Raw genomic sequence first — 15,810 nt, 5'->3', positions numbered from 1 at the left:
AGTCCATGGGGTCGCAAAGAGTCTGATATGACTGAATGACTAACACTTTAACAGGCCAAACACTACTGGAGGAAAGTTAAATGGAATGTCTCCAAGTCCACACCATCACCCTTTTCCCTGAGTGCACTGACAGTCTCTTTTGGCCTTGGTTCCATCTTTTATAATGAAGCTGACTGGCTCAAGTCACAAAAAGCGACAATGTCAGAATTTAAACACTTTTCTCAGCTTCAAAACCTTGCTTTTACACAATGCAGCAGAATAAACCCTTATTGAGACAAAATCTATATTGATACTAAATCCATTTATTTTTTATTCTTAAATATAAAACACAAGTGACCCTGGAATATAGATAATACTACCCATTAGTAAAGAAATACGGAATTTGGGATATAAAGTCTCACAAAATCAGTTCACCATACTAAACTAACAGATATATAGAAGATAATCTTTCACAACCTAAGACCAAGAAACTTGAAAATGTGGTCCTATGGGAAGTTTTAAAATTAACTTCTTAGAGAAGCTATATTCATTCCCAACATCTATTAAAAAACTGGCCTTTTTAAGGAGAAAATATGGTCCCTTAGCTACTAAAAGATGAAAAAAAATCAATCAGTATACTAACATAAGGAGGGGAGTGAAGTGTGATTTTTTTTTTTAAGTATCTTTCCATCTTATTCTAAAAGTGTGGTGTAACAACAATCTCAGATAAACTGGAAGTACATCATCATTAGCCATAGGTGAAGAGGGTCCAATACCAACCTCCCTCTGTGCCAGCTTCTGCTTGTCAGTCTGTTTGACTTTTGGACTATTTGCTAGGAGGTGGCGAAGCTTAACATAACTCTTCCACAGTTTCTGGTACCTGAGGAAAAGGACAGACAGACATCTCAGACGAAAAGAAGGCAAATCTAAAGTGCCGTAAAGCCAGGTGTTCTCAGAGGCCTGCTTGATCATAAATGCATTCCTGTGAACATCCTTAATGGCTTCAGACCTTCATTCTAAGGAAGGACGTGGTCTGGAGGAATGGAGCAGCTGGATGACCAAGAGTCATCCGGAATCTATGAATAAGCTGATCATTGCCTACGTGGGTTGAAAATGAGGTGTCACTATACGGATGAATCTCTCTGGAGGCAATTTCAAGAGAGATGCACAAAAACCGAAAGAAACATGTACGGTTTCTCACTGTTACCTCTTTGAAAGTAACACACTTAAATACATGCTTTCTGATGTTTGTTGAAAGAAAGGCCCCTTACTCAGCAGACACTGTCAGTATCTGAAACGCTTTCACTGAAAGTAAAAGTTGGAGAAAATGAGAAAAGAGAACCCTCCTCATGATAATACCCAAGATACACAGATACTTAGATCCATTTTTCCACTGGCAAGGGAAAGACAAATGATGTATAGCAATTTGTATATACCATGACAAAAATAACCATCTTTGAAGCCAAACATGTTATAACCTGGATCAGCCTAACGAGTAAGTTAAAGTATCCTGAGAAGGAAGAGAATATACAGTTTTTTACCAATTCACACTCCTGCCAGCTGAGAGTCCACATGAGCCTAATCACATTCTACTCACACTTTTCTGGCAAGAAGGGACTTTCCAAAGATTTTCTGTTATATTGAAACTGCTCCTTTCTTGGCCTTTGCTGGGTCTCTCCTTTCTGATAACATTTTTTATAGACAATGGAGGAAAGAAAGAAGTACTTACACAGTGCCTGGCTCATTGCTTCATACTTTTATCCAATGGGAGGGGAAAAAAAGAACAAAACCCTTTAGCCTCTTCTAATATATCAGCCAGAATTGGATTTATGAATTGAAAATCTCCCATGCCCTTTTCTCCCATTATGAAACCTTTAAAAAAATTAAATCAGGAAATGGTTTGTTTGACAAAGTAGGGAATCTAAACACTCCTGAAGACTCTAATGGTGCTATTTCCCTTCCCACACATCCTCATTTTCTCCCAGCAAAACACTAATGTGCCAGTTGGAAAGTAACATCAATTCTAAGAGCCAAAAGTCATGGCTTCTCCTTCCAATACAACCCTTGACTTTGCATGGGATGTTGAGCTCTTACTAAGATGTCTCCCCAAAATCAGAACTCTACATCAATACAGCAGTGCTAGGAACCAACATGGTGCTACTTTCCTCTAGAGAGCACTGAAAAAAATAAATAAAAATAGTAAGTTCTACAATGATGGATAAAGGAAAATTCCTTAAAGGTTAAAAACATACAGGACTCATATTGACCAAGACTGCTAAGGATAATCTATCGAATAATATGTAGAGAAAATAATTCTTCAAGAGCTACCATAACTTGTTTCATTTGGTAACCTAATCTTGGAAACATGGCTCATTTCAGATCTTAATTTTTAAAAAGAAAAAACTCCACTAAAGGGGATTCCCTGCTAATTTCAGCTGTTAGTAGAAGATGAAATTGGCTAAGACAAACACCGAGAAATATCTTACTGTGGGTCTCCAGCATAACTCAACTGTGCAGGGCGTATCCCAAAGTGAACGATAATCGGAAAAGTAATCACATCAGGGTTGAACTGTTCACGATCCAGTTGATCGATGCGGACAGAGCTTGGTTTCTAGAGAGAGAGAAATCAAAGCCATTTATTCCCTTAAGAAGTCTTTAAGTATTGACTTTAATCTAAGTAGGGAAGAAATTAATCGGATTTTTCCCTAGGAAAGCCTCATCCCCAAAGGGAAAAAAATGTCATTAAAAACCTTTAATCATAGCAACTACACTATATAAAAACTATAATGTCATCCCCGTAAATGAGTCTGTGCCATTCAGCATAATGAACAATGATTCTGTCCTTTTCTGCCATCCACATAGAAACCTTTAAAAATTAAACTTTTGAAAGGACACCTAGTCAGATATAACTTTTCCTTAACCTCTCCAGAGGCACAGAGGGAGTATTCCACACGACCAAAAGAGACACACTGGCTTATTCTGCTTTAACTGCACATTTCAAATGGAAAGCTTATTTCTATTCAGCAGGCACAGACAGATGCCTCTATATACTTTTTTTCCCATTAGTTCTCTGTGTATGTTGTGTATTCCTTTAATTCTATACCTTTAAATGAAAAGGTATGGTGGTACAAAGACCAAATAGTTAAGCTGCTCTTATTATGTCCATGGAGGCCATTCTTAAATTTTAATAGAGAAGACTCAATTTTCATAAGTTTCTTTTCCAAGTCTAATTTAAAAAAAAAAAAGAAGTGAACAGCTTGGTTCCTTCTTAAGTTACTAAAGTATGAGGATCCATTTGTAAAACAGCTTTCATCCTGAATACTCAAGTTTGTGAAAAGATAGTAAAATTGTGGAGAATATGTTTTAGCACCTCCTTGCTTATACTGAACACTCGGGGCATTCCCTAATTAGAAGCTAAATTCTGACTAGAAGATCGGTGGGGGTGTTTGGCCCAGTTGCTTCAGAGCTCGAGGCTATAGACTTGATCCCCATGGAGGCTAATAAGCTTCACTGTATTGCCCAGTAATGCCCACCAACTATGACTTAACAGTCCTGCCTGGTTTGTCCAAGACACAGGGGTTTCAATGTTAAAACTGGGAAAGCCCTCAGCAACTGGGACTAGCTGGTCACTCTACCCACAACTGTAGTCCAAATAGGTGACCAACTATTCAATAAAAAGATTTGTGCAAATTCATCCACATTAGTGAAAAAAAAAAAACAAAAAACCTTAGACTTCAAAGAATATTTCAATGTCATTTAACAATCAAAATTTTACTAGCATCTTGAAAAGTTGACCTTTGCTCTCAAAATTAATAACTAGGTCAAAAAGGCCAGGTTCTCTCCTCTAAGTCAAAACCCTTTGATGTTCTTTCATGCTCTTCTGCCTACCAGGACCACAATTAAAGTCCCTTCCTGCCTCTGCAGTCACCACAGACCAGATTATGCTGGGCTTCTCTTTGGCTCCATGCTATAGTATCAGGGTTTCCCAGGTGGCACTAGCGGTAAAGAACTCTCCTGTTAATGCAGGAGATACAGGTTTGATCCCTGTGTCGGGAAAATTCCCTGAAGGAAGGCACAGCAATTCACGCCAGTACTCTTGCCTGGAGAATCTCATGGACAGAGGAGACTGGTGGGCTGCAGTTCAGAGGGTCACAAGAGTGGGACACAACTGAAATGACTTAGCACACATAGTATCAACAGAGGAAATAGTGATTTAAAATATTTGTGTGTATGTGTGTGTGTGTGTGTGTGTGTGCATGCGTGCACGCACTCAGTCACTCAGTCATGTCCAATTCTTTCCAACCTCATGGGCTGTAGCCCGCTAGGCTCCTCTGTCCATGGAATTCTCCAGGAAAGAATACTGGAGTGGGTAGCCATTCCCTTCTCCAGGGGATCCTCCCAACCCTGGGATCTGCATTGCAGGAAGATTCTTAACCATCTGAGTCACCAGGGAAGCCCTTTAAAATATCTGTACTATTTCTTATTTATAGGGGGAAATGGGATGAAATGAGTTCTAGACTTGGCCACACCCTACAGTATCCATCATACTATTTTTATATTAGAATAAAATACATTCTCACCAATGACCAAAGTGTTCCCTAGCAGAGGCAAAGTACCTGGGGAGGGAGATTAATTTTAAATTCTGCAGCAATAAAGTACTTAATGGGACCATAATGATTTGAAATTTTTAATAAATTCCCCAATATCCTTATCACTGGGCAATCTTGCAAAGCAAGCACTTCATAGGACAAAATATAGTGCTATGTCTATTCTGTCCTATTCTCAACAGGATATAATGAAAGAATGTTTCATGATACTAAGTTTTCAGGACACTTTTCTCCCCTGCACTAAGACTAAATAGCAAATACTAAAAAAAAAAAAAAAACTATCTTAAACATGTACCAAAGCTTGGCACCCAAACCTAACTTTCTTATTTCCAATTACTTTCCAGCTTAAACCTTTCATCCTGACTAACCTGTGTTTTCCTCATTATCTTCAAAACTGGCCACACACCAACTCAGTGTTCATTCAAAGGTGCCAATGATTTATACAATTCCTTGATTCTTTAAAGACCACAGTAATGTTCATGAAGCATCCCTGGGAGCCTGGCCCAGTGATCTCACCAAACACTACAAGCTTTCCTGACTGGCTTTTTCAGAGATTGGTCCATTGATTCAATAATTCATCACAGACTCCTTTCATATGGATATGCTGTAAGTCTGCAGCTGGACAAGCATCATATATAATCTATATACTTCAGTAGCACCTGGCTCACGTAGTGGTTCCTCAACAACTGAGTTGAATGATGATCATGGCAATGGAGTAAATATTCTCTATGCCACTGGCTCAAAAACGAGCAAGAAGCGAACCAGAAGCAACCGGGGAATTTTTTTGACTACAGGTCATTGAGCCCCGTTACCTGGAGTACATGGGATGGGGTCCATCAGGGCATTCTTGTATTTTCAAAAGCTCTCCAACTGATCCTAGGAGTTCAGGAAATTTTAACCATGCCATAGAAGGGAGTCCCAGGGTAAAAGTGCTTCCACAGTAAATCATGAGATTCTTCAAGGGGACCCACCAAGGTAAAAAGGATGTCTCCCACCACCATCACCCCCACTCAGTCCTCTGACCCAACTATAAAACGAACAGAGAAATGTAAATTCATGCAACTGTTTAAAAGAAGAAAGAGTAAATCCACAGCCACACTCTCATAGTGCTATGATTTTGTATATTTCTTTTACTCTAACAATTATCTGCGTGGCTTAGCAATATAATAGTAGAAATTGTATAACTTTTTTAGTGTTAAACAAGTTTCATGTTTAAAGACATTTTTATTAAACACTTTCACTTTCTAGATTTGTTTAATATAATCAGCATTAGCTGGAATGTCTGATTTGCAAATAGCAACATTTTGTTTGTGCAGATGCTACTGTCATGCTACAAAAAGTTGATTTAGAGTTTTTATTTTTATGAATCAAGGCTATTAAGCAATTTGGCAGCCTTTCTAAAACAACAGCTTTGTTTACTTAGATTACTCTGTTTCCTTATATAGTAGTATTTTAATTCTCCACTTTTGTAAAACTTTATACAGATAAGATACCAATATATAACTACTTTATGAAACAATAACATATTTTAGAGGAAAATAATTTAATAATAAAACAGCGTGCTCTTTATCAGAAAAAAAGCTATCTATTAATTATTTGCTTTTGATTTTTATGTTTTAACTTTAAAAATGGACATTAGAAGCAAAATTTAAAGAAATAAATTTAAAAAACATTAATAAAAATTAGACAAAGGATGTCGATAAACCAATATCAGAAGAAAAACCTTAAAGATCAACATTTAAAATATCAAGTTTTGCTAGAAACCAAAATAAAAAGAAATCTGAGCTAAATAGTATCTATTTTTTCCCTACCAAATTGACAACGTTTTTTGTTAAACTAGTACAAGCAGTATGAAGAAATGGTCAGAGTGTGAATTTTACAATTCTCTGGAAGGTAATTTATAAAGTATCCAAAGCCTTAAAAATGTACATACTTCAAGGAATTAAATGGACACATTCAAACAGAAATACATACATATGGAAAACATGTTTCATCACACGTATACAAATTCAGCATTATTTGCTATAGCAAAAATCTGGAAGCAACTTAGGTGCCTGGTAATAGGGGGTTAATTAAGTAACAGTGGCTTTTTTTTTAATTACATGCCTAAAGAAATGTAAAACGAAGGAAAAATAATAACTTTGTGCTTGTTGTTCCTGGAGGAAGATAAGAAGAAAAAGTCTGAATATTAATATTTAATAGTATGATGCCAATTTTTTTTCAAAACAATATGAAATATGTCTTACTAGAAAAGTGAATAGTATCATCTCTGAAGAAAGGAATTATGGGCGATTTTTCTCTTCTTTGGGCTGTTTTTCTCTTTTTCTAATTGTAGAGAAGATCTATTACTTTTATACTCAGAATAAAATTAGAGCTGAGCATAATCTAAAAACTTCAAAATTCTCCATAATAAGCAGAATAAATCTACTAAGCAGATGAATGGGGCTTCCTTGGTGGCTCAGAGGTTAAAGCGTCTGCCTATAATGCGGGAGACCTGGGTTTGATCCCTGGGTCGGGAAGATCCCCTGAAGAAGGAAATGGCAACCCACTCCAGTATTCTTGCCTGGAGAATCCCATGGATGGAGGAGCCTGGTGGGCTACAGTCTGTGGGGTCGCAAAGAGTCAGACACGAATGAGCGACTTCACTTTCACTTTCATGCCTTCAGTTCAGTTCAGTTGCTCAGTCATGTCTGACTCTTTGAGACCCAATGGACTGCAGCACGCCAGGCTTCCTTGTCCATCACCAACTCTTATGGCTACATATATGCCTACAGATACGCCTATATTATAATATTTTTCTTATGTACTAAATATTTAAAGGAAAAAAATTACTCAAAGGACAAGAAGCAATGAGTACTTAAATCTTTAAAAACATTCTGTTAGCATTTTTACGAAACACTCAAACCTGAAAGGAAGGTGACTCAGTCTCTGACCGTCAACACCAGCACATACCGCTCCAGGGTTGGTGACAATCATGCCTTTGCATTCTTCCGCGTATTTCTGCCACTCAAGTTCTTCCCACTGAAGCATATTGGCAATCTCCTCTTCGGGAACAAGGGCTTTGCTACACCGTAGTAAGTAGAGGAGGATCTGGTGCATAGACAGTACTTCTTTCCCTCCATCTCAGGTGACAGTGGAGAGAGAGGGAAAATAAGCGTACTCAATTAACAGCCAGTCCTCTACCCAATCAGGAAGAACAAGACAGCGAGAGAAGAGCCCCTGTAAAAAGGTAGCTTAGAATTTACATTGTTAAACCATTGTTTAACCAGGTGCCAAATAATAGGCAAGCCGTTTGTTTCACTGATGAACAGAGCCCATAAACCATCTCATTTACGAAAATGGCAACAACAACATTATAAATGATAAAAGGCTCCATTTCTGAGGTAGGAATATAAAAAAGGTGCCTACCTAAATAAATTTAAAACCACCTAGTGTAAAGAACCACAGTTTATAACATACAGAACCGTGTTATGTTTTAAATATTTTGTCAGTCTTTATAGGGTAACAGATGAAAGTGACATTACTGATTTAAGGAAATTCTAAGCTTTTATGAGATACTTACGGATGTTTTCAATAAACTATTGTTGCACTATGGCCTAATTTTTTGGTGCTAATGTGCTGCACCCGCCATGAGTAACAGAAATAAAGAGTTTATACCAATATCATGAAGATCATTATGGAGTTGGTACATGGAAAAAATACCAAGTATTCTGAGACTTAAAGAAGCATATATTACCAAGTACAGAGGCTAAAAACAACAAAGAACATAAATAAAGTACCTTGGAAAAACTCAATTAATCTGGTACTTCGTGAAGCAAAGCCATTCATCTAATATGCACATTAATTTCAGTTTCACAGGCTTCTGCCTTCTCTTTAGGTTTAGCTTTTTTTTTTTTTTTTTTGGCCACAGTGCATAACACACGGGTTCTTAGTTCCCCGACCAGGGACTGAACTCACGCCCTCCTCATTGGTATCACAGAGTTTTAACTACTGGACTGCCACGGAAGTCCCTGGGTTTATTAGCTTCTTGACCAGTACGTACAACCAACTTTTCTCTGCCTAGTCCCACCCAAAAGAAGGACAAGAGCCCTGATGGTGTAGAGAACAATAACAACTCTCCCCAAGGTCATAAGACACGCTAGAAACAGTAGTACAGGGCCAAACACTTCGTGGAGAAACAAGGGGACCAAGATGCTGGAGACAGGCAGGCATAAATGAGGGGGTCCTATTTGTGCTAGAAGAGTTTATGACACCCAAGGAATCTAGGATACTAGAAAATGGAAGAAGATAAAAGATTTTAATTTGAGTTGCTATGGGCTAAGATCTTAGGCCTACACTTCTAAGACAGAAGACAGTAAGGATCAAAATTTCTTTTTGATTTGTGTTTTTCTATCTCAGATGCTGCCCTGGAATTAAATGGCATTGCCGCTATATGGCTACTATATATGTAGGAATGCATTCATTTATTAATCTAAATACACATTCATTCATTCAATAATTACTAGCACCTATTACGTAGCTGGCCCAGGAAACACAGTGCTAAACAGGTGAAACTCTTATGTTCCAGAGGAGAGAAAGAGACAATAAAAAACAACTACTTAATAATAGATCAGGGATGAGGGCTCTGAAAATGGATCAAACTGGGCAACTATACATAAAAGGGTGGTCAGGAAAGATGTCTTTGAAAAGCTGCCATCTGACAGATTTGAAAGAAGCAGAGGAGCTCCACGTGGCTACCTGGGAGAGGGGTGTCTCTGGTAGAAAAAATAGCCAAAGCCCGAAGGTGGGACTGATGTGTTCCAGGAACTGCAAAGAGGCCAGCATGGATAGAGCAAATTGAGGAGGAGAATGTAAGAGAGGCAGCAGGGAAATCAGATCTTGCCAAGCTTTACAGAGCACAGTAAGATCTCCGGAAGTGACTCTCAGATGGGAGCACGTTTTTCACCATTATGTGCCTGGCACTATGAATGGTCCCATGTAACAATTATGGAAAAAAACAAACAAAAACATAAGCTCCGGGACTTTAAGAAGCAAGTTGACTAATGATGATTAATCACAACAGTTCCTAGAGGAATCTTTGCAGGTAACATTCTGAAAAGAGGTAAAGACACCGAGTCTCTTTAAAAAAAAAAAAGAAGTAACTAAAGTAGAAAATACAATCAACCTACATGAGGACATGTTCTGTCTATTCTTCTTACTATTATTCACAGCAGTAAAAAAAAAATAAAATGGTATGCCTCATTACAAAACATCTGCCTTAAAACTACAAGTCACCTTTGATTAACAAACTTCCATGGTTAAGGACATATTTCTTAGACTCTGTCTCAACAGACATTTTAATCTGCCTGCATGTGACATGACTTTCTCAATCAATGATGTTTTCCCCTTTGCTAAGGAGCCCAGCAAATCATAATGCCCCTCAGTCAGTCTGAGTCCATGCTAATCTCTGCTTCTGGGGGGAGCCTGAAGTGAGCAGGTGGACAAGAGACCTCTAAAGCCAGAGCAAGTTGACTTACACTTGCATGTGTTAACATAAGCAGCAGCAGGGATAAAGCAAACCTAGCCCTCAGAAGAACTGCCATACTGAGGAAATTCTAGGAACCAAGGAAGGGTAAAACACAGTAAGATTACTAAAGAGCACTGTGTGCTTATAAGGATACATCAGAGGAGCAGAGTGTTGTTTTGCTATAAGGATTAGAGAAGAACATTCAGACTTTATTTGGGAAGGTTGGAAGGAGAAAAGACATGCAACTCTAGCTATACACATTGGTGCTGAAAGCCACCCCACGGTTACAAGTGGCCAACTTTAGGACACTTCAAATAAATGGGAAAAGGACTAAGGGCACTGAATTTAAAGGGAAAAGAATAAAAAAAATCAAAGAGCTACTGAGAGGGAGGAACACTTAAACCTGCAAACCAAGGGCACTGCCCAATTGAGGAGAAGAGTACCTGCGAGATAAAGAAGGAAGGCCGCCAAGTGCCCTGAGAACACTTCTGCCTAGTTTGGGTGCAAAGGTGCTGATGAGGGAGGAGAGATTTATAGCTGCATGGAACTAGAAAGAATTTTTTTTTAAAACATACACATATTAGGCGTGAGGTAATGCTAAAGGAGAAACTATAAACCCATGCCGAAAACTGCTAAATTATTTTAAAAACAGCTAAAATCTAAAAAGATAGATATTTACTGGTGTGAAAAAGTAGAAACTCAGGACAGATAACATGAGGTGAAACCCTTACAGGAATATAAGGAAAGGCAGACAGAACTAGAGAGTCCCACGGAGCCCACAGGGCAAGAGCTCCATCCCTCACACCCAGCCTGGCAAAAAGGACATTGCAGAAATATTTGTGGGATGACTTTCTGAAGCAGATAAATAATGTGGCCACTTGCTCGCAGACTGCCATGAATCTACTAATGCTAATGAATTGGCTCTTTTGGTTTGTCTGCTATGCTACATGTTTATGTTGGGGATTTATGGAACTATGTCACTGAGGGCTAGGAAGTAATCTTTATCTCGTTGGCTGAGATAAATAGGACCCGATACAAATGAGAAATTAGAGCGGGTAAGCTAAGGTTAGCAGGAATTCTGCCAGCGCTGGGACTGGAACCATGACAACGGCTCATTATTCGGGAAGAACTGGAGTTTGTGTTTCAGGGAATGAATCTGGACAGTCATTAATGAACTGACAGACTTTATAAACTGTTTCTTAGAGACTTAATTCTCACAGTTTATATCACTTGATGATTTATATGGTTATTGGGAGGAGGGGCAATTTGCGAGGGAATTTGTATTAAGAATATACTGGTTAAATAAGTAGTTCTCAAGAGTATAATACTCAGTTTTAAGAAACATACAATACTGTCGTTCCCTACACTGAGAATAACTATATAACTGCATTACCTATATGCAGACATAGAATTATGTCTCCCAAATATTCCTACAGGACACCTTTATATAATCTTAAATTTTGAAAACTTTTATTAATAGCACAGAACTTTCTCAACTCTCCACAAACAAAGCTACATTAAGACACTGTATCAATTTATGTCTTTTTCCAAACTACATTTCCCTCCTGGGAATTCTGATATACTCTCTTCCTCTTTGGCCCTCTGTGAGCCATAACTAAAGAACTGCTTCTCCAAAATGAGACAATTTCCAAAAATCCATCTGCTAGATAGTTGATTTGCAAAACTGATTTGGGATTCTCAAAGCTTTACTACAGCAATGATACAAGCAATCAACAGGCTTTCCTGTAAGTGCAGCCTTTCTATCTTGAATTATGCCCTGCCCTAGCCCTGGCTACAATCAAGATAAAACCTTAAACTGGCTCTGATATGATATGAGTTCATATCAACTGTCTAACTACTAAAGGTGGAGGCAGGGATAAGGAAAGAAACAAAAATTTGAGAAAACTCTTATGATATCAATAAATTGGTTGTTCTGTAATTTGACTTCTGGTAAACTGACCTGCACTGAAGAATCCTTGGTTTAATCTATTAGCTAAACTTTGGATAAATTTGTATAAAGCAACTGAGACAGCTGACTTCAAAGCAGGTCCACTGAGGAACTAGAGAAAAAGATAATGACTGATAAACTTTCAATCTATGTATTATAATAACTGTTACGAACAAAAAGCCGATGAGAGTAAGAGGACCACTAAATACTTGAAACACTATAAAAAAGTTGTTCATTCTCACAGGAGTTCAAGTAAGAGGCAAATATTAATAATAACAATGAGATAACTTTTTATGTATCAGATGCTAGTAAAACCCAGTGTTGGCAGATGTATCGGAAAAGGGTGGTGTCAAAAATGCTGGTTAGAACTACAAAACTATGTCCTTTCTAGAAAAAACTTGGCCAGCTCTTTCCAAATTTAAAATGTGCATACTGTCTTAACAAATAATTACTTCTAGAACTCCACCTTATAAAAACACACAAATGCAAAAGAATAGATGCATAAGACTATACCTAAAGTATTTACATGTAATGGTGCGGAGCGGGGGTGGAGGGGTTGCAGAATAGAGACTTCCAAAATACTCCTGACTAAAGGAACTGTAAAAAAACAAACCCGAAAAAAAAAAAAAAAAACAAACCCGATGTCTATTCATCTATAGAATGCCACACAGGTGTTAAAAATTAAGGCAATGTATTTGTGTGTGTGTGTGTGTGTGTGTGTGCATGTGTGTTAGTCAGGAAGTCGTGTCCAACTCTCTGTGACCCCATGGACTGCAACCTGCCGGGCTCGTCTGTCCATGGAATTCTCCAGACAAGAATACTGGAGTGGGTTGCCATTTCCTTCTCCAATGTGAATTTTAGTAGTAGTAGTTTAGCCGCTAAGTCGTGTCCAACTCTTGTGACCCCACAGACTGTAGCCTGTCAGGTTCTTCTGTCCATGGGATTCTACAGGTAAGAATACTGGAATGGGCGGGTTGCTATTTCCTTCTCCAACGTGTTTATATAGAGGATGTCTGAAACAGCTGGGTAAAAAAGTCAAGTTGTGTAACATGTTTAGTGTTATCTCACTTAAAGAAAAAAGTATAATTCTCTCTTTATAGGTGAAAACAAATACAAATCAAACCACTTATAGCAACTACTTATCCTCACATGTCTAGAAGTTGGTGTTCACTTTTTTACTTCATACACTTTTGTACTGTTTATATGTGCGCGCGCGCACACACACACACACACACAGACTGGACACAAATAAGGGCAAAGGTAACACTTCAATTTTGTGAAGAAAGAATGGTCTTTTCAATAAATGGTGCTAGTCAACTGAATGTCATATTGAAAACAATGAATCTTGACCCATATCTTATGTTATTTACAAAAACAAATCTGAGACAGATTATAGGACTAAATTTGTAGAAAACATAGAGAGTATCTTGATGATCTAGAGGTAGGCAAAGTTTTCACAAACAAGATACAAAAAGCTCTAAGCAAAAAGGAAAAATAAGAATTAAAATTAAGAATTTCTGTTCATCAAAAAAAAAAAATCACCATTAAGATGGTGAAAAAGCAATCACAGAGAAGGTATTGGCAATACACATATTGGCCAAAAGACTCATATAATAAGTATATATAAAAAATACCTACAAATAAACAAGAAAAAGGCAAATAAAGCAACAGAAAAATGAACTAAAGGTTTGAATGCTAAGTCACTTCAGTCGTGTTTGACTCTGTGTGACCCCATAGACGGCAGCCCACCAGGCTCCCCCGTCCCTGGGATTCTCCAGGTAAGAACACTGGAGTGGGTTGCCATTTCCTTCTCCAATGCAGGAAAGTGAAAAGTGAAAGGGAAGTTGCTCAGTTGTGTCTGACTCTTAGCAACCCCACGGACTGCAGCCCACCAGGCTCCTCCATCCATGGGATTTTCCAGGCAAGAGTGCTGGAGTGGGGTGCCATTGCCTTCGCCTTGAATAGGCACTTCAAAAGTCAACAAGGAAAAAACAAAAGTCAACAGGGAAATGGTCTATGTATGAAATGGTGTTCCATTTCATTAGTCTTTAGGGAAATGAAAATTAAAACCATACTGCGATACCTCTGATGCTCATCAGACTAGCTAACTTGAAAAAGAAAGAAAAACGCCAAGTGTTGGTGCAAATGTGGAATAACTTGAACTCTTATCTATACTGCACATGGGACAGTGAAAAGGTACCATCATTTTGGAAAACTGTTTGAAAATATCTACAAAGCAAAACTTAAAAGCATCCAGAATATCCACTCCTAGGTAGATATCCACTACAGGAAAGCATAAATATGCACATCAAAAGGCATGTACAAGAGTTTGATGAACATATGCGTGCTATCTGAAAGAGTCAAAAACTAAAAATATCAGATCAGATCAGATCAGTCGCTCAGTCGTGTCCAACTCTTTGCGACCCCATGAATCGCAACACGCCAGGCCTCCCTGTCCATCACCAACTCCCGGAGTTCACTGAGACTCATGTCCATCGAGTCAGTGATGCCATTCAGCCTTCTCATCCTCTGTCGTCCCCTTCTCCTCTTGCCCCCAATCCCTCCCAGCATCAGAGTCTTTTCCAATGAGTCAACTCTTCGCATGAGGTGGCCAAAGCACTGGAGTTTCAGCTTTAGCATCAGTCCTTCCAAAGAAATCCCAGGGCTGATCTCCTTCAGAATGGACTGGTTGGATCTCCTTGCAATCCAAGGGACTCTCAAGAGTCTTCTCCAACACCACACTTCAAAAGCATCAATTCTTCAGCGCTCAGCCTTCTTCACAGTCCAACTCTCACATCCATACACGACCACAGGAAAAACCATAGCCTTGACTAGACGGACCTTTGCTGGCAAAGTAATGTCTCTGCTTTTCAATATGCTATCTAGGTTGGCATAACTTTCCTTCCAAGGAGTAAGCGTCTTCTAATTTCATGGCTGCAGTCACCATCTGCAGTGATTTTGGAGCGCAGGAAAATAAAGTCTGACACTGTTTCCACTGTTTCGCCATCTACTTCCCATGAAGTGGTGGGACCGGATGCCATGATCTTCGTTTTCTGAATGTTGAGCTTTAAGCCAACTTTTTCACTCTCCTCTTTCACTTTCATCAAGAGGCTTTTGAGTTCCTCTTCACTTTTCTGCCATAAGGGTGGCGTCATCTGCGTATCTGAGGTTATTGGTATTTCTCCCGGCAATCTTGATTACAGCTTGTGTTTCTTCCAGTCCAGCGTTTCTCATGATGTACTCTGCATAGAAGTTAAATAAAAAAAGTGACAATATACAGCCTTAACGAACTCCTTTTCCTATTTGGAACCAGTCTGCTGTTCCATGTCCAGTTCTAACTGTTGCTTCCTGACCTGCATACAAATTTCTCAAGAGGCAGATCAGGTGGTCTGGTATTCCCATCTCTTGAAGAATTTTCCACAGTTGATTGTGATCCACACAGTCAAAGGCTTTGGCATAGTCAATAAAGCAGGAATAGATGCTTTTCTGGAACTCTCTTGCTTTTTCCATGATCCAGAGGATGTTGGCAATTTGATCTCTGGTTCCTCTGCCTTTTCTAAAACCAGCTTGAACATCAGGAAGTTCACGGTTCACATATTGCTGAAGCCTGGCTTGGAGAATTTTAAGCATTACTTTACTAGCAGGTGAGATGAGTGCAATTGTGTGGTACTTTAAGCATTCTTTGTCATTGCCTTTCTTTGGGATTGGAATGAAAACTGCCCTTTTCCAGTCCTGTGGCCACTGCTGAGTTTTCCAAATTTGCTGGTATA

General features: G+C 38.7%; 1 protein-coding gene across 3 annotated transcripts in view; it reads right to left on the bottom strand.

The window, feature by feature from the left end:
- The window catches only part of DROSHA (drosha ribonuclease III), a 122,740-nt gene that overhangs the window by 55,885 nt on the left and 51,045 nt on the right, over nt 1-15,810 (bottom strand). For 2 of the 3 annotated variants that reach the window (XM_061393807.1, XM_061393808.1), the window contains 3 exons: nt 7,539-7,708; nt 2,466-2,590; nt 760-859 (listed from right to left, as the gene is read on the bottom strand). In XM_061393807.1, the coding sequence (XP_061249791.1) occupies nt 760-859; nt 2,466-2,590; nt 7,539-7,708 (395 nt within the window). The remainder of the gene's footprint in view (nt 1-759; nt 860-2,465; nt 2,591-7,538; nt 7,709-15,810) is intronic. The other variant, XM_061393809.1, reaches the window with a different exon arrangement.

This window comes from Bos javanicus, chromosome 20, assembly GCF_032452875.1.
Source record: "Bos javanicus breed banteng chromosome 20, ARS-OSU_banteng_1.0, whole genome shotgun sequence".
Taxonomy (NCBI): domain Eukaryota; kingdom Metazoa; phylum Chordata; class Mammalia; order Artiodactyla; family Bovidae; genus Bos; species Bos javanicus.
The sequence above is the reverse complement of the archived record's forward strand: the minus strand, read 5'-3'. Positions and strand labels throughout refer to the sequence as shown.